The following is a 27,906-nucleotide window of genomic DNA, read 5'->3' as shown; positions in this document are numbered from 1 at the left end:
GATTACAATTTTTTTTTTTAGTTTTTATTTTTGTGTATTTTAACTGAGATGCTAATTCTATACTCACTCGATTATAACTTTTTACCAGGAAGCATATGATATCAAGGATTACAACCAGTTGATTCGACTGGAAGTATTATTCCACAATTTATTATCCACCAAATGAACTTACAATCCGTTTGCTATCTCAACAGTATTATTACGGCAATGAAATCATTCGCCCAATATTTTCATCGTAGGAGAACAGTGTTTGTCAACTGAAGAGGAAAAGCAAACAAACGTTTTGCGTTGTTCATGAATACTTAGCAAACATAATACTTAGGTAATGCACAAATCGATCATTCGATCGCGATAAATAAACAGAAATAAAACCTAACTTAATGCCTAATTATGATGAGAGGAAACGAGATAGCAGTGTTGCCACATGAATAAAGTGAATCAGTCACTGAAACTTTCGAATTTCGAACCACTGCAAAGAGGAAGTTGACGCTTTCCTCACTCGAGCCAGTACTCGAACGGTATTCTGTCGAACAGCCGCTGCATGAAGTCGTGCAAGTGTTCGGTCAGCTTGGATCGCAACTGTGGTTTCATCTCCTTGAGCAGCTCTTGTGCATTGGTGTTGATGAACAGGTTCATTGCAGCGTCTGAAGTACAGAAGAGATGAAAAAATACGAGACGTCAAGTGGTTAGAACTGAGCAGAAGAACCACTTCAGCTCGCAGCTGGAGAGTACTTACGGATGATTGCATTCTGATTGGCAACGTTCTCAACGCCCATCTTGATGTCCTTCACGCTAAAGTCCATCTTGGTTTGGTCCACGGTGAGGTAGGTTAAACCGTCATCACCTTGGTAAGGTGATGCTTTGATGTAGATTTTTGCTTTGACGCCATCTGAGTTGGGTGAAGTATGATGTCAGGTGAGTTTCTTGAATCGATTAGTTGTAAGCTTACCGTATTCTCCCCAGTAGTCACCGGCCCCGGAAGCCTGCAGCAGCAGTAGAACTCCGGAAGACTTGTACTGAGCTCGTGCTTTGATCTTGGGAATTTCGATGGTCATTTGGAATTGGAGCGAGTCGATGTCGGATCGAACGTTCACGAACGTCAAGTTGCTAACTCCAAAGGCTTCGATGTTCTTGAAGGTGGCTCTGTACCCATCGGGTCCACTGCCAAGGGCAATGCTGATCTCATCCACCACCACGGGTTCCACCTGTGAACGAACGCATACAATTCTTGAACTTTCACCTGGTCTAGGAAACTCTGTGACCCACTAATCCTCATCTATTCATTAAGAAATCAATATTGAGCCTCATTGTTATTCATTTGCCACACCGGTCTTGTAGCCCACCGAAACACTTCTTCCCGTTTCGTGACGAGAATTGACAACAAAGTCAAGTATGTACAACAATCCATCGAATGTGTCGCTTCAGTTAAGAAAGTGTGTCGAATCGCGTACGTACACCCAAAAGTGCTGAGTAATTATTATTCAACCAATCGAGCGGTGTTTTCCAATCCATCAGAAATAAGCAAGTAATCAATAATGATGTCCCGAAGGGGCATACTCACGTCGACGATACCGATCTCCGGAATGCCGCCGTCCCGCAAATGGTGCGTCAGCTTATTTGCAGCGAATCGGAGACAGTCGTTCACCTGGGGATCATCTCGTTCGCAGCGGTGCATGTAGTACGCTGTGGATAGAGCACGGGAAAAGGAAAAAAGTCAATCATAAAAATGCCACGTGAAGATAGGCGCGAGATTACTGCTGCTGCTACTAAAGGCATGGGCGCGCATATCCGAAATCTAGACACCTCGTTTGATGGACTTCCATTCGCTCAGCTGAGCTGCGCTGCCGTAAAAAGTCTGCAAGAAAAACTTGTCACGGCAAGGTAAGCTTGATTCTTCGCGCGAGAGGCCGCGAATTGCGATACCCCTTCTCTCCGATGCGTCGTGGCTTGTCGCTGCTATCCGAGAATTTCAAAAAGTTTGCTGGGTTGAGGATGGAGATGTTCATTTCCTCATAGATACAAAATAAAATACTTTATCGGGGGAATTATTTCCATTGGAGTGGGTCAACGTTATATGGGAAAATTGAAATTTGATCGCATCAACCCGGAACAAAGCTTTTTCGGACCATATTAGCGTCCAGTAGGAGTGATTGGTTGCATTCCCGCATTCCGCATTGTGATTGAAATTTATATGGGAATTAGAATGGGAAAACTCACATTTTTGCATTTCTCTCAAAATGGACTTGAATTTTTCTTCAATTGTATATTCGATGACGTTAAGGTATTGTCGAAAACCTTTGTCAAAGACCGCAAAGCGATCCGACCCTTCTGAAAAAAGTTGTAACGCACAGATTGACCGATGGTGCTTAACATTTAACATGTAAAAGAATAGCATCATTAATAAAATCTCAATTTATTGCCTATTTGCCATGCAAATAACTTTTTTCACAAGCCTCGGATAAACTTGCGGTCTTTGACAAAGCTTTTCGGCACATCCTCAGCTCGGCTATACCTTAATGTCATAAGTTATATGGTCTTGGGTAATTGTTTTGAACATATGATAAAAATACAAAATAGTACGTTTTCCCATACCAAATCCCACACAAATTTCATCTGTTATGCGGAATACGGGGACGCAATCAGTTGCTCTCAAACTCTGCAGTTATTTTGAACACTAAATGGAATTGAAAATGCTTTGTTCGAAAAAATCGACCTTGTTGACCCAGTTTTATGTCCAAACAAAATATGTATATGTTTATTTAATCACAAACATTTAACGACTTCAGAATAAAAGTCTACTAGGATTAAGAATTCTATTAACAGCTTTGTGTCTTAGTTAATTTGGCTCAGCATCCCTTGGCCGAAAACTGTTTGGCCGAATGCCGTTTGGCTGAAAACGGAATGATGAACTTAACCCTCCTTGTGCATGCTTTGACCCAGGTTTGAAAGTTAAGTGATCATGTCACTGTTCTCGATATCAGTATAACTAGAAAGAATAGTCTTTGATTCAAAGAATGAAAAATCTGTGATAAAAATATCAACGCCAGCTGATCTATTCATAGTAAAACTAAAAAGAAAAGTCTATGAATAAAAGGAGGAAATATTCCTGATAATCATATTGGCAGATAGAAGATAAACCGTCTGTCCTCGCCTCCTTAATTCATTTGATCCTTATTCGCCAAAATGGCATTCGGCCAAATGACCCTTTCGGTCAGATGGCATTCGGCTAAATGGCAGGGCGCAGTTAGTAGATGTGGCATGTAGATTTTCCAACGGAATTCCTGCTCGTTTCTAGACAGATCCAAAATGGTTTATTGAAGTATATTCTTTGCACAATAACTCAAGAAGCAAACATTTCATAATATAAATCGTTTTTATACAAAAATAACATTTTCACGGACTTCACGGTTTCTAATAGCAACGGTTGTCGAACTAACATTCCTTCCCCTTTCCCGATGACCGTAAGGACGTGGCCGGCGCCGTTATTGACTTTCAAATATTGAACTCTCGCATTGTGCACATTGAGAGTGTGTAGCTAGTCCCAAGCACCATTTACTAGTTCTCTGTGCAACTTCGATTGTTCTGGTCAATCACGGAGTAGCAACTACGATATGTACGGTTATCTTTGCCTTGCTGTAAGCCTTAAACTTTAAAAAAAGCCACCATCTTAAATTTTGGGTTTAGGTCCTAATCTTGAAAATTCTGGTCGCCATTTTTGGACTCCAGTCTTTTTCCTCATACCAGATATAACCATATCGAATTGTTTTAGAGTCTAAAACTCCATTAAACAGCCGCCATCTTGGATTTGAAGCCACCATCTTGGATATTGGACCGCCATTTTTGGAGTCCTGACATCTTCCCTATACCAAGTATATCATATTGCATGTTTAAAGAGCCTAAAACATCATTAAACAGCAGCCATTTTTAATTTGGAGCGGCCATCTTGGATATTCGACCGTCATCTTCGATATTCTGGTCGTCATTTTTGAACTCTGGACATTAGGGTGTCCCAAAGTAGAAAAAGTGTCAAAAAGTTAACTTGCTCACCCTTAGAATGATAGATTAGGGTCCTAGCAACAATAGTTCCATACATGAAAACTCAATCAAAAAATATTTAGAGGTGGCACGCATCGGTTTTATGAAAAATGGATGGTTTTTGATATTTTCACCAAAAAAATGCTATTATGAGTTGAAAAATAAAAGAAATAAAAGTCATCAATCAAAGTAAATCATAGTTCTGGGTCCCGCAAACAAAGTTTGGAGGGAGTTTAGGTCATCAAAGCTGATTTTATATATTTGATAAAGGTTAAAATATCAAAAAATCGTGATTTTTTTCACCAAATTTTCCAAATATGCTCAATTTATAAGGATATTGGAATTTTTCCTGCGATTCGCAATTCCCTTATTTTATAGCAAATTTTGTGTAGATTATTTTGGCTGAAGACAGTTTTGAGCTATCTCTTTCATGAGTCGAGATATCGGCATAATAATGATAACACAATCAATGAAAAATTCGGATTTTCTTATGTTATTTGTTTTTGTTCATTAGTTTCTATGACTACCATGGAAAAAAGCAAATGGTCACCATTTTTGGACTCCAGACATCTTCCCCATACCACATATACCCAATATTGCATGGTTTTTAGAGCATAACAATCCAATAAACAGCCGCCATCTTGAATATTGAGCAGCCATCTTGAATATTAGGCTGCCATCTTGAGTTTTGGGCCGACATCGTATAATTTCTGGTACCGGACCAAGGAAAGAGAACCCTATGATTACTGGAGAGATGATGCTAGCTCAGGAGGTACTGAGCGAAAAAATACGGGTGATAACTCTAACGGTGAAGATGACTCTCCAGTGTAAAAGCCTGGATGAGATCACCGACGCAGAGGAGCTCGCAACCGCACTCAAGCAGCAGTACAAGGTAGATGCACCAAGTGCATCGATCCGCCTGCAAAAGGGCCCGGCAGATTCGCTGATTAAGATTTGCCACGATTAAGCTCCCCCTACCTGGGGCAACAAGGACAATAGTTCCGGGGCCTGACGAACCCCCCGCTTGTGAGTCAGCCGCGTAGTTGCCGCGCCGGCTTAGAATAGGACTACTTATCCCAATTCAAGGCGTCAAGCGACCCGTGCCGAGGAATGCGTGATCGAGAGGGTAAAAAAGATTGTTGATCTTTAACGGAGCCTTTGGGGTACCTGGGGACCCCCCGCAGTAAGTTGTCCGTTTCCTCGTTTTCCCGTGCTATTCGTGGGATTCAAACATGAAATTATCAAACAAAAATCAAAATTCAGTTGTAGGTAGAAGTGGGGCGGTCACTCCCCGGTAAGTCAGCCGGTGGAGATAATGGATGGAGCGTGCGGCTGCTGAGGGCCGTCAGCCAAGAAAAGAAAGGACTGCCCGCAATTTCGGTGGCTGAGCAGCACCTTGGCAAAATCATCGACTTTGAGGCCACCAAGTCGAACATCAGCAAGGACCTGAAAACGGCCTTATCTCGACTTTGAGTGCCGATGGATGAAGCCAAGCGGGAACACGCGGTACTCGTGATGTGGACCGCAGCAACGGCGAAACCTGTGAAGGAGAAAGTGTCAAAATTTACCCACACGAAGGCCTTCTCTTTCGCAGGTAGTCCTAGAAAAGTGGCGGATGCGAATGCTCGTGACAAGCACTCGCAGAAGCGGTCGAGGCAGCCGTCAGGTGAGGAGATGACTGGCGGTGCCCGTAAGGCCAGACGTATAATAACCCCGGAAGGTTGGCAGCAATGCCGGTAAGTCGGACCCCAGCTAGGATTCCCGGAAAGCTGGGTAGGGTGAGCCTGAAAAGGCTGGCCCGTCCCGAAATGATGGGAACAAGGGGTTGCGACCGTTAGTAGGCGCTCAGCAGCCGCAGAATAGGGCGAACCAAGGGGAAGACCCTCCTTGGACTAAGGTGGAGTGGTGGAAGAGGAAGACGAACCCACCGGTAGGAGTGCATAACGCCAAGCCAAGGCGCCGGAGAGGAGGGGCCAAGCGCGAGAAAGGCGACGCGCTCGTCATCAAGATGGAACAGTTCAAGTACTCGGACGTCTTGAAGGCGATGTGAAGCGACGCCAAACTCGAGGATCTGAGAGCCGACGTGCGCAGTATTAGACGTACTCGTACGGGCGAGATGATCCTGGAGCTGAAGCGCGATAAGGATCGCAAGCCTACAAGAGGCTGGCAGAAGAGGTCCTTGGTGAGGGAGTAGAGGTGAGTGCTCTCACACATGAGCTGACTCTGAAGGTCAAAGACCTTGACGAGGTCACCGAAGTGGAAGAGCTCGTCAAGGCACTGCGGTAACAGTGATATGTGTAGGTGGCCGCCACAGCCGTTAGGCTACGGAAGGGACCAGTAGGGACATAGATAGCTTTGGTTCAGCTAGCTGTAGCGAACGTCAAAAAGTACGTTAAAGTGGGGAAGGATAAAGGTAGGCTGGTGCGTATGTCACCTGACATACCACGAGCCACCGGAGGTTTACTTTAGGTGTCTGGAACCAGGGCACAAGTCGTGAGACTGCGAAGGCCTTGACAGGCGCAAACTGTTTAGGAGATGCGGCGCTGAAGATCATAAGGCACAAGGCTGTACGAGTCCACCTATCTGTATGATCTGTACCGGGAAATCCGTTAACTACAGACATCCAACGGGTGGTCCAAGGTTCCCGACCATCAAGAAAGACGCAGTGTACAAATCACAGTGCAGGAAACGCAGCTGAACCTGAACCACTGCGACGCGGCTCAGCAACTGCTTTGCCAGGCCGTTTCTGAGTGGGAGACGGATATCGCCATCATAGCGGAACCATACCGAGTACCCGCCGGTAACGGCAACTGGGTCGCGGATGTACCCAGAAAAATGGCGGTGATATGGACGACGGGTAAATATCCCGTCCAGGAGTAGGTGTCTACTACCTATGAGGGCTTCGTGGTCGCCAAAGTAAACGGGGTCTTCTTCTGTAGTTGTTATATTCCTCCGCGGTGGCCAATCGAGCAATTCACGCAAATACTGGACCGCATAACGACCGTGCTAACAGGGCGAAGGCCGGTGGTAATAGCGGGTGACTTTAATGCCTGGAATGGGGAAGCCGCTCCACGAACAAGCGGGGCCAGATCCTGCTAGTGACACTGTCTATATAAGATGTTGACTTGGCTATTGTCGGTACCAAGAGTACCTATACTGCCGTAATTCTGCAAAGTGACGTAAGCGCCATTCAAAATGTCGATATTTCTTGGTACATTATATATAATATCTGGTGTAAAAATAACACTGTGTTATGCCTGCTGTATTAGAATGCAAGATCTAGTCGTATTCTATCATCTATGGAAGGAAACTTAGAGGATGAGCAAGAGTTTTATGCAATATAACCAAAAAGTGGGCAAAAACTATCAATGTCGCTTACGTCACTTTGCAGAATTACGGCAGTATAGTCCAAACAGTGCGAAGTCAATTATTGAAGAGACCTATTGTAGTCTAGGCCTAACAAGTAGTTTGAACTGGAGAGTAGACGATAGCTACACTCATAGCCATCACCTGGCGATTCGCTACAGTATCGCCTCCAACAACAGCAGGCAGCGAGTAGAAGAAGAGGCGGCTAGGCCAAGGCCAAGCCCTCGCAGGTGAAAGACATCACACTTCGACGAAGGGGTATTTAGGGAGGTGCTCCGCCGTGAGCGAAACTTACTTGGTTTAGACAGCGACGAGCTGGTAGCGGTGCTCTCACGTGCGTGTGATGCGACATGCCTAGGCGAGTCCACCCTAGAAATGGGAGGCCACTGGTGAACCGACGCGATTGCGGACCTGCGCCGCGCTTGCCTACGGGCTAGGCGGGTGCACCGAGCACGATCAGAAGAAGAGCGAAACGAACGGCGGATAATGTTCGCTGCTGCAAAAGCCGTGCTGAAGACCGAGATAAGAGCAAGCAAAAAGGACTGCTTTGACGGTCTCTGTCAGAGTGCCAATGCGAACCCGTGGGGCGACGCCTACAAGATCGTTGTGGCCAAGACGAGAGGTGTAATGACTTCTACAGAGCAATCTCCAGAGATGTTGGAGGGGATCATCGAGGGGCTTTTTCCGCGTCATGACCCTAGTTCTTAGCCTCCTTTCGTAGGACAGCCGGGGACTGGGGCTGGCGATGAGGAGAGGGTCACCGATGTGGAACTTGCGGGGATAGCAAAGTCCCTTAGCGTAGGTAAGGCACCAGGTCCGGACGGAGTTCCGAACCTGGCCTTAAAAGTAGCTATTGTAGAGGCTCCCGAGATGTTCAGGTCTGCTATGCTGAAATTCCTGGACGAGGGAGTTTTCCCAGAAGCTTGGAAGAGGCAGAGCCTGGTACTATTGCCAAAGGCAGGGAAACCACCCGGAGACCCGTCGGCATATAGACCAATATACTTGATAGATACGGCGGGGAAGGTGCTCGAAAAGATCATCCTCAATAGAATGCTGAGGTTCACTGAGGGTGATAATGGTTTTTCGAGTAACCAGTACGGCTTCCGGAAGGAGAGGTCCACCGTAGACGCTATCTTGTCGGTTACAAAAACCGCCGAGAAAGCACTCGAGCCTAAGAGAAGGGGGATTCGTTTCTGTGTGGTAATGAATCTCGATGTAAGGAATGCGTTTAATGGCGCCAGCTGGTCTGCTATTGCCAATGCGCTCTTGCGTCTAGGGATACCGGGGTACCTGTGCAAGATTCTCGACAATTACTTTCAGAATAGAGTACTAGTTTACGACACGGAGGTGGGTCGGAAATGTTTTCACATAACCTTAGGAGCCCGCAAGTTTCCATCCTGGGTCCGGTGTTATGGAATGTCATGTACGGCGAGGTGTTGAGATTAGAGCTCCCGGTGGGAGTGAAAATTGTCGGCTTTGCTGACGACATTGCGCTCGAAGTCTACGGTGAGACGATCGAGGAAGTGCAGTTGACTACCGACCACTCGAGCAGGGTTGTGGAGGCGTGGATGAGTTCCAGGGAGTTAGAGTTGGCTCACCACAAAACTGAGTTGACAGTTGTAAGCATCCGGAAGTCGGAACAGCAAGTGGTGATCAGTGTATGCGATTGCACTATTACGTCGAAGAGTTCCGTTGAACACTTGGGGGTGATGATCGACGATAAGCTCACCTTCGGTAGCCACGTTGATTGAGCCTGTAAAAGAGCCTCCACAGTTATTGCGGCACTGTGCCGGATGATGTCCAATAGCTCTGCGCTGTACACCAGTAGGCGCAAGCTCCTGGCTAGTGTCGTTACGTCCATACTAAGGTATGGCGGCCCGGCTGGGGCACTGCGCTAAGTACCGAAAGCTGTCGTGATAAGCTGAAAAGTTCTTACAGGCTCATGTGCCTGAGGGTTGCGAGGGCGTGCCGTACCGTGTCACACAACGCGCTCTGCGTCATCACTGCCCGGGTAGAGGTGAATGGCAAACCAAAAACAAAAGAATAACAAATTTTATTGTCATAACTTATTTTGTCATTCATGAGTTCTTCATGAAGAGCTTAAAACAACATGTGAATAGCATAATATGTTATGTGTGTGTGTGTGTGTGTGTACAATCCATCTCCCACTGACCGGCAGTGCTTTTATGGAAGAAATTTGTCTACATTTGTTTTTTTTTTATTAATTTCTGTATTAAACATGTGTAGACAACTTTAATCCGGGAGATGGAAGGTGATAGCTCTACTGCAAATCCAACAACCCATTTCGAGAATGTCTGTTTCAACACGTGCATTCTGAGGTCATTTTCATGTACAATAAGCCCCGCATGATATCATCCACATATCAAATGGATATCTGAGATGAGATCATACTTCCTGAATCAAAAAAACATTTTCTGATTCTGGCGCGTATTTAGTTGGTTTAAAAGGTTACTACATATGAAACGATCTTACCAGTTCTCGTTGATTTCCTTCTTTGTCAGTTTCGCTTTAATTCTTGTGCTTGATTATCTTCTTGAAATTGCTAGAAAAGCAACTGTTCACACCCGACACAGGGGTAGAGGCCGATCCAGTAATACACAGATATGTGTGAATTGTACACAAGCCTGTGTTGTTTCGTTTTAGAGTGTAGACGATACATTTTTCTACCATCCACCCTCAGCTGAAAATGAATATTACTCCTCGTGACCCATTCACTAATACACACATTGAGATAAGCTCCTTCTTAAACCACTACTTAAACGCAATATTATAATGATTCTCCCTTCTCTTTTTTTTTTCTTCAAATCTACCTCGTTAGAACCCACTGTCACAATGCTCGACACTCACTTTCATTGACAAATTGCTCGAATTGTGCAAATAAATCTACTAGTTTGACCATCTCTCTCTTTTTCTCATCCGCACCCCAGCCAATCTGTTTGCTCCCTCATTCACACTGCCGTCGCACAACTAGAAAAAGGTCCCCTCTCTTCTTGCGTTTTCAAACATTATCCCTCCCAACACCACACCAAACAACTGCTCTCAAACTTCCAAGAGAGAAACTCTTCACAACGTTCTTCGTACTTTTCTCAATGGAAACATCACCTCACCTTCTGCCACATGAGCATCACCATCAGTATCGATGACCGAAAAGAAAAAAAATATGCATCATTTGATTCACTTGTTTTTTTTTTCCTCCACCAACTTGGCCGTTTACAATTTTGTCACCAACCTTTTCGTGCATCACTCACTCAAATATTTTTCATATCCCTATGTGTATGTATGTGAACAGGCTTCCCAAAAGTACCGCATCATGATAGCATTTTGATGGCTGTCACACTCTTATTCCCATGACAGCCTTGTGAATGCATGGTTCATGACAGCCCACAGAATAAAACTCATGCGACCTACAACATCACAGTCGGGAACTGCTCACATCGTCTGCTTTCGCTGTGCGTTCGTTCGCCGATGACAACCTCGGCTCTAGCCCAAACCGTCTCTCGTTGGCTGGACACGAAGTGACGAAAATCGCTGCGCTCGGCCCGAGCATTTTACTTCTGTTGAACGTGACGAGTATCGTGGTATATCGCACGCTCAAAATTTTTGACGCGTTTCATGTATTATGTATTTTTTCAAATAGAGAATATGTACCTGTGAGTCTTATTCTAGTAGAGTATTTTGCATAGCATTATTTTTTATTGGCATGTGAAATGCACTGCCATGTTTTCAATATAAAAGAGAGTTGAATCTCACATCAGTGGTATATTTTAGCAAGATTACAATTTTGACAAACGCTGGCACAAACTTCTTTTCGCCCCTGGGGCATCTTGTGAAAGGCATATCATGTTTGTAAAAAAATATTTATTGAGCACATATTTTGTGAATAACTTTTAGCGTTAAGCCATGTGCTCCCGTGACAGCCTATGACACCCTTTACGCGACAGCCAGCTTGGTTAGCCGAAGATTGTCATCGCCATGCGGCCAACAATACTGACGACGTTTCCCACTCGGCTCGATACGACTCGAGTATGCAACTGTCAGGCAAGCAGCCGAAGCAGCGGCTGTTTCAATACATCTTTCGCTCATGCGTGTGCGTGCTGTTGGCGATACATTTCTCACTGATGGTGTTGCACACGGTAACAAGAGATGGTCTGCACACATAAGAGAGTGTCGATTCAGCCTTGCGCGGGCTGTTGCGAGAAGGATGTACATTTGGATGTACATTTGGAATGTGAATCACCATACCCACGAACCTGAGACTGAGCCACGAACTATTCGCGTGTTTCGCGCCGTTCAACCGTGCTCTCGTCTGGAATGATTTTCTATCTTCTTCCATTTCATTACACTCCCACCAACCAAAACCCAAACCTTGCACTTCAGCCGTTTGCACGTTCCACTCGCCACTCAGTTTCATTCCCACCCTCCCCTATCTTCATTCACTTTTCTCTCACTGCCGAACTTCAAGCTCTATTTTTTTTTCTTTCTTCAATGAAAATCTCTCCACTTCAACCGCTTTTGCTTCCCCTCGCTGAGAACGGCTTTTCGCCGTCCGGCTAATGGACACCGCCGAATGATGACAAACCAAAAAAAAATGTTATTTACCTCGGAACCACTCATGTGAATAGCATAATATGTTATCATATCAAAATATTCCATTCGCTTGTCATTTTAAAATTTGGAAGAATAACTACTGAATGTCTTATTTTGCTATTATAACAAATTTTACAATTGGTGAGATATTGTTGACCTCTTGCGAGTTTGATGAACTCGCAGTTTTGGTACTTATCAAGAACAACATAATGACAAAATTTGAATTTTGGTTATTCTAATAGTAAATTTTGTTATTTGTTTGCAATTACTTTCCATCCAAAAAACTTATAAGTTTTCATTTTGTTATTGGAATAAACAACTTAATATACCCTTCTTTTGGATAACAAGGGAATAACTAATTTTGATATTGTTCTATTTTCAATAACTCAATAATGGTATATTTTGCAATTCTCTATCTTAATTTTTTTGTTCTTGGTTTGCCATTGTAATGTCAAAATTTGACATTCTTTAGTTATTTTATCGAACAATTCTCTCTCTCTCTTCTTGGCGTAACGTCCTCATTGGGACAAAGCCTGCTTCTCAGCTTAGTGTTCTATGAGCACTTCCACAGTTATTAACTGAGAGCTTCCTCTGCCAATGACCATTTTGCATGCGTATATCGTGTGGCAGGCACGAAGATACTCTATGCCCAAGGAAGTCAAGGAAATTTCCTTTACGAAAAGATCCTGGACCGACCGGGAATCGAACCCGTCACCCTCAGCATGGTCATGCTGAATACCCGTGCGTTTACCGCCTCGGCTATATGGGCCCTATCGAACAATGTCAGTTATAATTTTTGCCCTTTTGTCACTTATTTCAAACAAACCAATGACAAATTTTATCATTCAGTAATTCTTTTTGAATGGTAAAACTTGCAATTATTTTGATGGGTGATGGTGCCTATCGGCATCCTTATCAGGGAGGACATGGAGTGCTTCGAAATGCGCATTACAAGAGGCATACGCAGGACTGCCAGGATAGCTTCTATGGTCAAATGGCAGCGTGCGTGGGACAGTTACACCAAAGGAAGGTAGGCCTATAAGTTGATACCAAGGGTAGTTAGTTGGATTAATAGGCGCCATGGGGAAGTAACATTCCACCTGACACAGGTCCTTTCCATGGCCTGTTGCTTCCGACAGTATCGGGGGAATGTCGAGAAAATTAACGTTACAAAGGATCCCTGGACCGACCATGAATTGCTGAGTATCCGGCCGTTCATCGTTCTGGCTGTTTTGGCGCAACTAGCAAAGCATAAATCAAGACCAACAATTGAAAAAGCCACGTCAATATTACGTAAACAAAAACGTTTCTGTCGACTTGAGGCTTTCTGAATTCCACCCACGCATCTCACCACCACTATCAAAAAGTTTGATATTTGGTTGTGAGGTGTGTGGGTGGAGTACAGAAGGCTCTTTTCAATTGTTGGTCTTGAAATGTGTTTTCAATGTACATCCCCATCCGAGAAACCAAAAAAAAACCCAGCGCGACATGGAAGCAACCGTAAAACTATGCTGTCGCCAGTAGCTATTAGGTATTAGGTTCGATTTCTCACCCCACCAAAACGTGCAATAAGTGGGCTGGTTACAAGGTTCAGAATGCAACGGTGCTGGCAGCAGCATCAGCGAAATATCTCGACCAAGAGTTATGTGCGCTAGTGGTAGTGTTCAGAGGTAGATTGCAGCAAATCTTCATGGAGAACCAGATTGTCACTAGCATGCTGCTGAGCAACCAACCTGTCACCAGTTGCTGTTGATGATGTTTTTTTTTTTGCTTCAGCTACGCTCACCACGCAGTCGACGACCAATCAACCAATCCAATATTACGGAGTGGAAGTAACTCGGTATAAGCCGGTACATAATGACACAGAACGCCCCATGATCAAATAATGCAATCACACCGCAGCTAATGTGGAAGTGCCGATGTTGCGGATCCAAGACTAGGGCAGTGATTTTCAATGACTTCAACTAGACGTTTCATTAATGAATGTCTGTATTGAAGTTCATAGTGGCGAAATGTGTTTCATAAATCTATGTCGAACTCTGAATATGTGGAAATTCGGTAATTCAAAAATATATGTTTCATACAAGGTGCTTTATTTTTTTCCCAACAAAATCTGAAGATCTGAATACATATCTGGCATTCTATATTATCCAAATGAATATCCTTAAATTTAACAATTCATTTTTAAGGAGTCTGTCGTCAATAACATAATGAAGTTTGAAAACACCTGGTCTAATTAGTAAAGTGCAACGTATTAGATCTAGTTATCGTTCGGTGATCAATGCAACAGTAGCAGCAGCAGCAGCAGCAGCAGCAAGATGCAAGATTTAGCCTATCGACAGAACCAAGAGACATATACTTACGCGTTTGTTGGGCGACCGTCAGGTGCCACAGGCTTGCAGCGAGCGCAAGCACCACGGTGGCGGGTGCTGGGGTCATCGAACGCATTCTCATTGCCAATCCTTGGCACTGTTCGGTAGTGATTGGTACTCCTCCTTCTCCTGGTACCTACAGCACCCCGTCTCAGCAGCTGTCGCGTCGTCGTCTGGGACTTAGTTGAACCTCGATGCGATGATTATCGCAATGGAATCAACGGTATAGTCACGTAATTGATGCTGATTGGATTTTCGGTGAAGTATTGATGAGTCTGGGGTTTTGGCTGTCTGAAAATATACTGAAATAAAACGGGAGGAGGATGAACAAGTTGAAGAAATGAAATAACAGCAATTAGGATAGATTGAGCCTTTTAAGGGAAAAACACACACAATTAGGTAAGCAGAGATTCAACCAAGTCAATTGGATAACTGTATGCAATCGTAAGGATTTATTGGCCGATGACACATTTTTTTTATCAAAGAAGCATTGATAATTAAATAGAATTATTTCTAAGAAGCTATTTTCTTTACATGCGAAATAAGGATACAACATTGAACAACTCTTCTTCTTAATACATAGTGGAAAAATAAAGATGGGCCCAAACAAACGTCACCCATTTGGTAATAGTGTGTATTATCGACTCTGGATCTCACCTTGGGACATTAATAGGGTTTTGTACCATTTGGGCAGGTGCACCTATTTTGGGCACTTGCCGCTATAACTAAGTCAATTTCAAACCGATTGATTTGAATTTTTGTATAGAGTTAGGCACGTACAGTATCTAACTCTGTATAAAAAAATCAAATCCAATCGGTTTGAAATTGACTTAGTTATAGCGGCAAGTGCTCAAAATAGGTGCACCTGCCCAAATGGTACAAGACCCTATGTAGTATTGGCTCAGCAGGTTGGGACCTTCCTCCGCGATTAAGAACCATTCGCTCTTGTTCTAAAACATTCAGCCTGTAATGTTGCCCTTTTTGTTCAAACATTTGATGAATTTGTAGTATGCGGTACTGGACGGTAAACAGAATGAACCACTGCACGAATTTATGCTGGCCTGCTTACTATCATAGAAAATTTTAAGGTTTTTATATATTGTAAGGTTAAGCATGACGTTTAGTTTGTGGAGAAAAGCAGAGGAAGCGAAATTTCAAAGAAATTTGAGGAGGCGGGGATTTGTTTTCAGAATTTCTCACGGTGAAAAAACAATGGCCGCTCAGCCAGTTTTGACATCTATAACAACCTTAGAATATATATAAACCTTGGAAAATTTCAGTGGTGCCAAAACCGCTCAAACGTCACATTTCGTGCGAGAGTAAGCAGGTCAGTATAAATTCGTGCAGTAATCCATTGTTTGTTGTTCAAGTAGCGTTAATATTTGGTTTATCCTTGTCACTGTTTCACTGTCGGGTGTAAGGACTGTATAGTTAATTATGAGTACACCTTTGAGGCTCTGTAGCTTTTTACCCCAGAACGTCCTGAAGATTCAGGTTTCTGAAGTCAGTTTCACTTAATAAGTGTTATCCGAGTACTCGGAAACGCAGTTGCGCAAAAACTGGACAGTTACATATCAAATGATACGAAGTTCCATAATCGGATTCACAGCTATCACATGCAAATGAATCAGCTTGCTGAATATTCGCCATGTGATAGCTGAGTCGGCAGTGGCCAGTCAATGCTTTGACCAGAATGCTGCAATTCTGCTATGATAGATTTGTAAGATACTTCGCCACCCTTGGAGATGGCTCAGTACAATAAGATTTGAATTCGACAAGCGATAACTATCTTCGACCTAGAGCTGGCTGAAGCAAATGCTTAAATAGCAGTCTGGCTATCTGACCAGAAATATATTACTTTGCCCATTACGTGCTGCTGAAGTGCTGATTGCACTCCGCACATAAGAGCAAAGATTTCGGCTTGAAAAACGGTGCAGTGTCTACCAAGTGAATAAGACAGATACAGCCTTAGCTTACGAGAATAAACACCAGCACCTGCTCGACCTTCGAGAAGGGAGCCATCAGTATAACATACGATGCCGTCTGAAATACTTCTTTCCAGATATCCAGATGTCCACTCTTCCCGGGAAGGGAATTTCGTGGAAAATGTCCTATATGGAAAATTACAAGCAATTGGCGACATATCTAAAGGTCCAATCTGTAAAAGAGAGGCTCTCTTTGTTTCGATTCTCTTTAAATAATTACGATGTCACTGTGGACATTTTAACAATTTGTGATGTGTAGATCGGAAAAGGAATGTTCAATCTTCCTTCCGACGCAAGAATTAAATCAAAATTTATTAAAACAAGTATGTTATAATCGAAAGAAAGGAGACTTCAAGAAAGCCTCTCGTCTGCACATAGGACCTTTAGAAATGTTTGGCCTAAATTGTAAGATCACTTGGAGCAAGGACAATTTTGTCCCAATTCACCAAAAGTGGAAACAACGAGGTATGTGTTGATGTGCGGTTCACAGGAGTTTCCTCTAGTAGACCAAGTACCCGTAGACGGTAAGTGCAAGAAAGTGCTTCTTGTTTGAGATGTATGTGTAGTGGAGCAACGTCAAAGAGAACTTCGACCGCTGCCGTGGTTGTTGAAGAGAACGCTCCAGACATCGCCAATAAGCACATCCTTTGCAGATGGCCTAACTTTGATTGGATCGTTCTCATTTCGCCCTTTTGCCACCACACAAGACATCCATAGGCCAATATTGGCCGAACAACAGTTGTGTAGATCCATTTGATATACTTGGGTTTAAGACCCCAAGTTGTACCAAAGGTTCGCCGGCATTGCCCGAAGGCCATACAAGCTTTCTTGATTCTGAACTCAATGTGAGGTGTCCAGGAAAGCTTGGAGTCAAGAATGACTCCAACGTACTTTACCTGTTCAGTCGCATCGATTTCAGAATCAAAGAGACGCCATTACGGTTTCGCCTTTCTGTAAAAAGAACAATAGATGTTTTAACCCGATTTAACCGAAAGGCCATATTGGCGACACCAACCCTCAACTACTTGAAGGGCGCTTTGCATCAGGTCGAAAAGGGTGGTGATACACATACCAACTAACAATGCTAGGTAGTCGTCGGCAAAACCATAAGTAGGAAAACCGCTATTATTGAGTTGCCTCAATAGCGTATCTGCTACGAGATTCCACAAAAGCGGTGACAAGACTCCCGGGGGCATCCATAAACACTCAATTTTCTAATCCCTGCTAGACGCAATGTCGAGAAGAGGTATCGGTTTTTGAGCATTTGATGATTCCAATTGGAAATCATTGGAGATATACCATGACTCCGTGCGGCTTCCAATATGGCATAGAAAGGCACATGGTCAAAGGCACCCTCGATATCTAAGAAAACACCCAAACAAGATTGCTTTCGAGCGAATGCTTTCTCGATATCGTAAACAACCTTGTGTAAAAGAGTCACAGTGGACTTTCCAGATTGGTAGGCATGTTGGTTCACATGAAGGGGCACGTTGGCCAGATGAACATCACGGATGTGATGATCCATGCGTTCAAAGCATTTCAGAAGAAAAGAGGTCATACTGATAGGTCTGAAACTCTTTGCTTCTTCATACGACGCACGACCCACTTTCGAAATAAACTTCACAGTAATATCCCGCCAGGATTTGAGAATATACCCTGCAGCAAAACTGCAAACAAGTTTTGATCAAATCCCTTCTGAAGCAAAATAGGATAAATCCCATTTGCCCCAGGAGATTTGAAAGGAACCAAGCTATTAAGTGCCCACTCAATCGATTCTATAGTTACAATACTCCGAGCCATAGCCAGGGAATCGTAACTACAAGAAAAAACATCAGGTTCATCCGAAGATGTAATATCCACACATCCAGGGAAGTGTGTGCTGAATAAGCATTCCAGAACTTCCTCATCAGAGGAAGTCAGATCGCCATTTGGCAAACGAAGCTTTTTTTTGTCTGTATTAACGAGATTTTTAACCCTAGGCTAGTTCATCTCGGGACCCACGCTTTACTTCCCTTCCGAAGAAAGAACCCACATTTTGTGAGTATGTCGGGCGTGGGATTCGATCCCAGGTCCTCGGCGTGATAGTCTTGTATTCACCACACCAGGTCCACTCCACTAACAAACGAAGTTCGTTCACTCGGAAGTCCTTAGATTTCGCAAGGATTTTATTTAACCGACTGACTTCACTCAAACTGGAAACATTTGTACAAAGGTTTTTCCAGCCGGATCGTTCAGCAGACGGAAAGCTTTTCTGTAGGCCTTGCGAGCCGACCTGAAAGCCTCTGAACCAGCCGAACGTCGTCTGTTTTATCTCTTTCTACATTGTTTCCTGAGTTTCGCCAGGTCAGAGTTCCCCCAGTCAACCAGTCATCGTATAAGATGTTGTATAAGATGATAAAATGGAAGCGATATGTTGTATAAGATGTTAAATGGAGGCATGCACGCATATGGCCTCCACTTTATCATCTTATGCAACATCTTATACGATGACTGGTTGTCTGGGCCACCAAGGGGTTGCTCTTGTGATCTTCACAGACCGTAGAGGACATGCTTCTTCAAAAGCTTCCATGATGAAGGCCGTTATAGTATCAACGGCAGGCATCATCTAAATCACTTGGAGTGTCAGTGGATGGTGAGTATCCATGAAATTTGGCCGCAACTAAATCAGTAAAAAGATCCCAGTTTCTTGACCGAGGATTCCTGAAACGCAATGTTTGCGAAGTAACATTTAAATGTTCAAAAAAGATGTAGCGATGGTCAGATAAATATTCTTCATCTGACACATGCCAATTGGTCAGCTCGTGACAAATTCCACTTGAGCAAAGCGTTATATCTAACACTTCCTCTCTAGCAGATACCATAAAGGTTGGGCGGTTGCCTATGTTAAGTAACGCAAGATCTGTACAACTTAAGTACTTCATCAAACTGGAGCCTCTCAAGTTAATGTCTGAGCTGCCCCAGATGATATGGTGAGCATTAGCATCACTGCCAACAATTAGCGGAAGGCCTTTTGATGTACAGTATGCGATGACTTGTTTGAAAGCATCCGTAGGGGATGGTTCATCATGCGGTAAATAAACCGAACAATAGACGTATTTTCTGTTGAAATTTCCAACAGATACATCAATTGTGATAGCACATACATCTCTGGTGGTTAGTTCAGAGATGAGTGTATCAACTATTGCGTTGTTGACAAGCACACATGCTCGAGGCATGGCACGCGAGTTTGCCATTGCATGTTTACTAAAAGTAGCAAACACCGGGTTCACAAGGTTTCCTAGATAGAAATTCCCCTTACGGAAGTAAGGTTTTTGGACCAAGGCCACTTGAGCTGTACCATTTTGCATAAGTCTGCAAAGACTGATTGTTACTGTTTTTTTTTATGCTGAAGATTGATCTAAGCTATCTCAACTGTAGCCACTACCCAAACTAGGCAAGATTAGACTCTTCGCAACAACAGCACAACAAAGATCAGCAGCAACAAAACCAGATCTGTATCGTTTAGAAAACGCCAAAGGCGAGGATACACAGAATACACTGTGTAAATCGCATAATGCAAAACCATATAGGTGAAAATTTAACCCTTTGGAGCCGGAAGGGTCATATATGACCCCGGCGATGAAACCGATCATAACAAACGTGTTCGACAACAGCGAGGTTGCGTCGACAGCGGCGAAACAAATCGGCTCCAAAAGGTAAAACTAATTAACAACATCTTCGTAATCCCGCCCTTATTTAGCCTCAAGTGCTTCGGTTAAGTTTTTATTAGACCCCCCTAACCATTAATCCCAAGGAACGGTAAGCATAAAGCCGCATCACACCATGAATTAGGGGTCACCTGTTGGTGGACTCTTACCACCGGAACAGGCGGTCTGTAGTGTTATTCTTAGCCAATTGAGACAATCGCTACCGACACTACACAGCAATCTAGGCTGATCGGGAAAAGAAGTTAATATTGATGATCAACTTCATACGGGCTCGAACAACCGGTTTGGTGCGGCAGACCTTACACCCCAACGCACCATTGTAAGGTGATCTACCCACGTTAAGGGACTTTAAGATGAAAAAAATAATTACGCCTAAACTATTGGTTTTAGCTCCCGACTAGATGGACATTACAAAATTATAACAAGCTGTGTTATTTTGTTACAATAAATTTTTATAACAAGGGTTGTTATAAAACATGTACCGTTAGTAGTTAAAATAACAAAAATTCTAACAAAGTTCCCACTGAAAAGAACAAAAATGTGGTAATTTATGTTATGATCATAACAAAAATATTACAAAACTTGTTCCATTAAATATGATAGAATTTAACAAAATTATAACAAATTGTGTTATAATTTCTTCGACACCTATTAGGGTAAAAACTATTTTTTATACTCATTTTTGGGTAAATATTATTAAGTGTGTTATTCTATTTTTAGAAAATGTAAGTAACATGAAAAAATAGTTTCCAGAACGTGGTAAAATTCTTGGATCCGAACGGGATTTGAACCAAGACACCTACCATCGGTAGAAACCTGGCGCCTCTGCCAATGAGACCAACACGGCTCTTGAAGGGAGCGATGATAGAAGCTTTACTGGTTCTACGTATTGCCAGTTTCCTCATTCAAATCCTTGTTTGTCAGACGCACACGAGCGGGGTAGTATGACGTCACATGGAGCTCGTTGACGTATAACAGACTTGAACTTGATTTGTCGTTAGTGATTTTGTTTTAATCTATCACAATTATATCATATGCAGAAATGATAACAGCTGTAGATATAATTCAGTTATATTCCACATTTTTTTTTAATTTTCAGCAATGAAATCTATCACACAAGGGGTATATCGTAACGTTTGGAGGAGGCAGAGAGGGTTGAAAATTTCCAATTTCAACGTGACGTAGGTACTTAATAGATGCTAAGGTCGAAGCAAAATAGGAAGAATAAACAAATTACATGTTATAATTATTTCTACTTTTGCATTCTCAATGTTCAATAACATTCACTACTTGGTATACTTTTTGGCGAAATTAAAACAGCAGTACTGTTTTGGTATTTATTGTAAACGTTTGTTGTCTTCATCTTGAGGGTTTTATCGGCCAAATTGCCTGAAACTTGTTCACGCAGTACCAAAACGTACTCTATGAAAGCAGCTGTTTTGTTGGTGAGGATTCTTATTCGATTGGCACATCATCCGGGAACTATTCCGGTTTTGGATTGGAGTGCAATAAAAGAACCCCAAAAAATAGAAAAAGGGTAGCTGTGAAGTATTTCATTTCCAGCAATATTCCAGCTTACAGTTTGTATAGATAATAATGTTTACATCCGACAAGCCATGGTGATATTCCAACAGATTTTTTTATTACACCTTCTAGCTGTAATGATATCACATAACGATAGTAGCTTCAAAGCACTGCTGGTTTGGGAAGGCAGATTACAACTAAATGATAACAAGTTTCGTTGCTTTTTTTTTAACAAATATGACGCCGTTCCCAAATTACGCGTCCCTCAAGGGAGAGGGAAAAGTACAACCGAGCGTAACGGCCCATACAGGACTTTCATTCAAAAAAGGGTAACGCACAGTGTTTTATTTTGCCGATTTCGTGACATGAAGAGTTGAATAATCAATCCACCTATAAGTGAGTTTAAAAAAATATTTTTTTCAAAAAATGCAGATAGACGTTTGATGTTTTCGGCAAAGTTGTGCAAAATGCAATTTTAAGCAACTTTGTCAGAGACGTCATAATGCTAAATCTCATATTTTACGAGATATATTGCGTTGTATGTACATGATCCCAAGAAATCATATATTTTATCATAACTTTTTAACGGGATTTTGTACTTGTTTTGCGTCTTCTACAAAGTTGTTTGGAATGTGAAAATACATGTTTTTGATGAACATCAGAAAACGCTAGTTTTTAAAATTACAAAGTTATCTACAAATTACTGATTTTTTTAGGGTAACTTTGAACTCATCTAACTTCTTTCGGCGCAAAATGGCACAGAGAACCGTTTCGAATAATAAAACTGTATGAAAATGGCTTTAACTTCTGTATACAAGTGTATCCTTTATGGGTTATGGTAGAAAAACAAACAATTATCAAATATTGAAATTATTCAATAACTTCTTCATTTAGCGAGATATAATGTTGTAATGTTCAGCAAAATTGCTTATTTTTATATGTTCAACAACTTTGCGGTACATGCAAATAATGTAAAAATTCTGGCTTAAAAGTTATAATAAAAATAAATTTCTGAGTGTTTTATTAATATGTTCATTTTTTATGAATCATTAAAAGATTCATAGCTTTTTACCTAGATTTTCTACAATTTTTTTCTTGTTCTAAAAAGTTGTTTAGCATACAAAAATACGCAATTTTGCTAACAAATGCTGTTATATATCTGTTTGAATAAATAATAGAAGTTTTGTTATAGTTTTGTTTCTAAAATAATGACAAATTTTGTTACAATTTTGTTATGTTTATTCACCTATAAGAATTCTTACAACAAGATTATATCAAATTCTGTTATTTCTAACAACGGTTGTAACAATTTTGTTATAATCTTGTTAGGAGCTTCTGGTCGGGTATGCTGTCTTCGGGCAAGTTTTTTGAACATTTTTCCAACAAATTGAAATTGGGGTGGTCCAAATGGTTCTCAAGATCCTAAAGTCAACTTTTTACTGTTTCCATATAGAGCATGGTTTCCCAAACTGTGGGTCGCGACCCCCCAGGAGGGGTCGCCGGCCTTTATCCAGGGGGTCGCGAGGGACAGTCTAATATTTTAGTGTAACAGACAACAAATGAAGGAATTTCTATGGTGGGTCGCGAAAATTACGCCTTGAAAGTTTGGGAACCTATGCTCTAGGGCAAAGTTTCTTAAACTGTAGGTCGCGACCCCACAAGGTGGTCGCAAGAGACAGTCTCACTTCGTGATTATTTGGAAAATGAATAACCTTTTTTAAATAATGTTTCAAAATTGGTGATATTTAAAGTAAATTTAAAAAAAACTCAAAAGTAGTTCCGCTTTTTTACACTTTTAATCAAACAGAATCTTATATGGAAGCAATCATTAAATAAACATGTTATACTGAACAGGTCGTTAATTTCTTTTTAGTATATTAGGTTTTGTCTACCTGGTGGGTCGTGAAAAGTTAGCCCAGTAGCTAGGGGGGTCGGCACCCGAAAAGTTTTGGGAACCTATGATAAAGAGAAATAAAATATTCTACAAAGTTGAAAATCCTTTATTTCTAAACAACTTTGCCGAAAAAGCCATATTGCTATCTCTTCTAGTTTCATAGATATTATTGTTTAAAAAAATACATGAGTGACACCCGAAGAAAATGTTTTTTTTTCGATAACTTTTTACAGATTCATTTCTCGCAGAAACTTCCTTTCTGCGCAGTTTTAGTGCATTTATATGAACCATTTTTCGTGGAGCGGACCTGGTGTGATGGTTAGAACACTTGATTATCACGCCGAGGACCTGGGATCGAATCCCACTCCCGACAAACTCGCAGAATGTGAGTTCTTCCTTCGGAAGGGAAGTAAAGCGTGGGTCCCGAGATGAACTAGCCTAGGGCTAAAAATCTCGTTAATACAGATAAAGAAAAATGCATCATTTTTCCAAGACTGCAAAATTCTATATCTTCAATTTAAAAAGTTATTCACAATTTTCTTCTAAAAATGGCAAATTTTTGACACTATATATTTCAGAATGGCGCAAGCCGATGCCATATCTTTAAGTCTTGTTTGAAAGATCTTATTCTCATGTTTCAGTGGTGAAAAAAAGAAAAGGATATTTTTTTAAGCATTTGTATTAATTTCGAAAATATGGAATTTTTCATAGAAAAAGCGCCCTAAGTGCAACACTATAAGAGATACGAGTTTGTTATCTTTGACAAAAATGTGTGAAATGATTAGTACAAAAATTGTTTAGAACAAAGTATTCAAGAAAAATGAACTTGAAATGAAATTGAAAGAAAACCGTTTCTGCTAAGGAAATTTAGTTCCTGGTTGAATTTCTTTAGAAGAAACGATTCAGAACCATGCTCTAAACATGTTTTATAATAACATATTCTTATCATGGATTTTTTTTTCTTTATTATCGTACAAATTGGTACCAAGGTTCTCAGAATTCAATGAAATTTTTTTCACAGGTGGGGCTTATATATATATATATATGAACAAAAACAAAATTGAAAAAAAATCAGGTTCGCCTTATTTTCCGGAAAACTCCAGTGGAAAACCAACATTTTCCAAAGACACCACCTACTTTGAAAAATCATAACTCAAGAACGAAACATCGTAGACACATTTTTTTTGTGAAATCATAAGCAAATTTTCTCAGCAATTGAAAAAAAAAATACAAAATGTAAATTGTTTTCCACAAAATTTTCCACTGTTGAGGAAAATCGGATGGATAGGTCGGAAAAACTATTTTCGAACTCCTAGAAAATTCTAAAAAAATATATTTTTGGAAGGGAATTACATAAATTATATTGTGTGAAATTTTCAAGATGTGGTTTTCTCTGTTCCTGAGTTATGACCAATTTTATGTATATTTTCCAGATGTGCTATATGAGCCGTTATTTTTTTTGAAAAACCATAACTTAAGAACAAAGCATCGTAGACACAATGTGTTTTTGTGGAATCGTAAGCAAATTTTCTCAGCAATAAAAAAAACATGCAAAATGAAAATTGTTTTCCACAAATGTTTTAACTGTTGAGGAAAATCGGTTGGAAAAGTCGGAAAAACAATTTTCGAAGCCCGGAAAAATAAAAAAAATTGGAAGGTAATTACATAAGCTGTATTCTGTAAAATTTTCAAGATGTGGTTTTTCTCCGTTCCTGAGTTATGACCAATTTTGTGCCATGTTAATAGAGACTCCCATTGAATATAGCACTCCGTGAAAAATTCCAGGAGAATGTGGAAAAATCCTTGTAGTTGAATTTGGTTTTCCACGTTTTCCCAAGTAGTAGACACTCTGAGTCAAAGCTGGTCTTTTTGTAAGAAAATTAGTGTTCATAGTTATTTTTATAATCACAGCTGTAATGGCCTCCACTAATACCTGCTTGTTAAATGGAGTGCCTTTTAGGTATTTCACAAAAAGGGACATAATTTATTAGAAGTGCATCATTTAATGTGACATATTATCCTTCAATTTGGCGTTCAAAATTGTGTCACGTATTCCATTCAACAAATTAATTTTTATTTATATTTTTGTGCTAGGTGGTTACGATCCAAATGAAAACGAGTAAATTGTTGTATCTCGTATTTTTAGGGATGTTCGATGATAACCCCAGATACGGAGCATCAAACATTATGTAATTAACCAAAAAAACTACATTTGCCGTCATTAGATAATGAATATCCATGGGGAATTCATTCAATGCGATATGCAATTTTCGGGGTTTCCAGCACACTTGCTTTCTTTGGTTCGGGAAATGTTTGGGAGATTTAAATGCTTCAGAAGCAAGAAACCTTTGAAGAAACCAAAGTGTTACCACAACAGTTCAGCTTATTATTCGCAGTGGCTTAATTACTTCAACAGGGGAGAAAAAGGAAACTCAAGTGTTGTGTATGTAGGCAAAACGCGATTTCTTCCTAATGTAAACCATAATGGAAAAGTATCTGCCAAAGTTACTTTCAGAACAAGTACCCATAACATGGCAACCTACCAAACAATTATCTAAACATATTTTATTTTCTTATAATTTGAGTTACGAGCTGAAATGCCACTCAATTACCACTTCCAATAACGCTACTTTGCTCATTACATCACACATTATTTACACTTCCCAACTTCAATGAGACATGCAAACATTGAAATTGGCACGACTTCGTTTCTTCCACCTCCAGGAAGTCTTCGTCCAAGTCTTTCAATGTTTTCACTATTCATGTCTTTTCAGCGAATCGACTGCTTTCTGCAAACACAACACAACAAAATGATAATCTCTCTTCGATTCAATCTACCGGTCTTCCTGATGGCTTTCAATCGCGCCGCGATGGTCTGGGCTACTATCTTATACACTACATTCACCGGTCAATTAGCACGCCTTCACTTTCCATTCGGCAGCAGTCAGCGCGCTCGCTAGCTTCCTTCATCATGATAGAAACCACTAGGCCAGCACCATCCTTTACTTCCAACCGACAAAACGCCACGTTCCACATTATTATCCAATTGTCATGCACTGCCTCCATCGCCGATCCCCGCTTGCCCGAAAAATCAATCACCACTTTTCACTTTTTCGACGATCCGCTGATCGATAGCGGTAGCACCCACCCGCCGCCGCCCTTTCAATAACTGGAAATGATCAACAGACGGGAAATCCCACCTCAATGCAGCCATCCAGACACAGCCAGCGGCCGTTATTACAACGGTACACTATACGCTCTTTTTTTTTGCTCAGACATCAATCTGCTTCTTTGCAAACTTAATCATCACTTGGCACATCAACTTGGCGATCCGGACGAATTGAGCAAATAACAGATGGACGATAACCGATCACCGGTAGATAGCACACTTACGTTTTCTTGAGTGATGTTCTGGAAAAGTGATGGGTTCTAAGCACCTCGCGGGGGGAAACTAATAAGCCAAACAGGGGATCGAACCGAACCGTAGCCGGGATAGTTCACGAATGCCGAAGAAACGACCGGTTCGCGATGGATTTATAACTCTTTTCGCCGCGACGGGAGAGCGTGGTCCGTCGGCGGCCACGAAAGAAAGGCTTTCTCTCGGGCCAGTGTGGCAGCTCCTTCAAGGCATTGGTTGAATCGTTTGGGTTACTGAAAGAGGAAGACATGGCATGTACGACGGCGACCGTTCGTTCAACGTTAGCCCCTAGATTTATGCATGGCCGAAGTCGAAACATTGTATAACGATTCATCGTGACTCGCAGTATGAAAGCTCTCTAGACTGGGATGAGTTTTGCAAGTTTTGTAATTTGCAGTACACTGGAGCTAAAGTTTATTTTAGACGAGTCTTGAATAGTCTAGCCTAGTCTAGTCTACACGTACAACGCCATTCCTCTAATCTAAATAATCCTGAAAAAATATAGAATCGAGTATTGCTCTCATCAAAGATGTGCTACAAGTGTTGAAGCTACCTACTGTGCAACGTTATATTATGTTGATGTGAAAACAAAATCGTTTCCATAATAAAGCCATAGAACGGGGACACCTCGAACCAACTGCTCCGTATAACATATTATATGAAGTAGCTTGGGGCCCAGATAGCCACAGCTAAAGAGGCGTCGGTATTGAGCATGACCATTCTGAGAGAGATTCCCGGTCGGTAAAGGAAATTCCTTGGCATCCTTGGGCAAATATCTTCGAACCTACTACAAGCAGATCTGGATCAAGGATTGTGGGGTCCCTGGGCCGGAGCGGATGTGGAGACCCCTGGAGGTACAAATGTGATAAAGCAGAAAAGTTTTTCTTTGTTTTTTTAGCAGTGCTTGATCAAAATGAAAAATAAAGTTAATGTATAACAAGCGAAAATGGTTTTAGTGGAGCCCCTAAAAAGTGGGGGTCGAGGTCATACCCCCCAC

The 27,906-nt window shown here is 41.6% G+C and overlaps 2 protein-coding genes across 2 annotated transcripts in view; both read right to left on the bottom strand.

The window, feature by feature from the left end:
- The window catches only part of LOC115254164 (soluble guanylate cyclase 88E), a 538,233-nt gene that overhangs the window by 23,467 nt on the left and 486,860 nt on the right, over positions 1 to 27,906 (bottom strand). The gene's annotated exons all lie outside the window — the stretch shown is intronic.
- On the bottom strand, positions 104 to 27,011 carry LOC109400176 (protein takeout). The gene is made up of 6 exons (XM_019672648.3): positions 26,885 to 27,011; positions 14,373 to 14,683; positions 1,562 to 1,683; positions 950 to 1,205; positions 737 to 889; positions 104 to 644 (listed from the first exon to the last, which is right to left on the bottom strand). Exons 2-6 carry the CDS (start codon positions 14,461 to 14,463, stop codon positions 496 to 498), a joined length of 771 nt encoding a protein of 256 aa, XP_019528193.2. The 5' UTR covers positions 14,464 to 14,683; positions 26,885 to 27,011; the 3' UTR covers positions 104 to 495.

The sequence above is a fragment of the Aedes albopictus genome, chromosome 3 (genome assembly GCF_035046485.1).
Source record: "Aedes albopictus strain Foshan chromosome 3, AalbF5, whole genome shotgun sequence".
In the NCBI taxonomy this organism is placed as follows: domain Eukaryota; kingdom Metazoa; phylum Arthropoda; class Insecta; order Diptera; family Culicidae; genus Aedes; species Aedes albopictus.
Note: the sequence above shows the minus strand (reverse complement) of the source record. Positions and strands in the feature narration are given on the sequence as shown.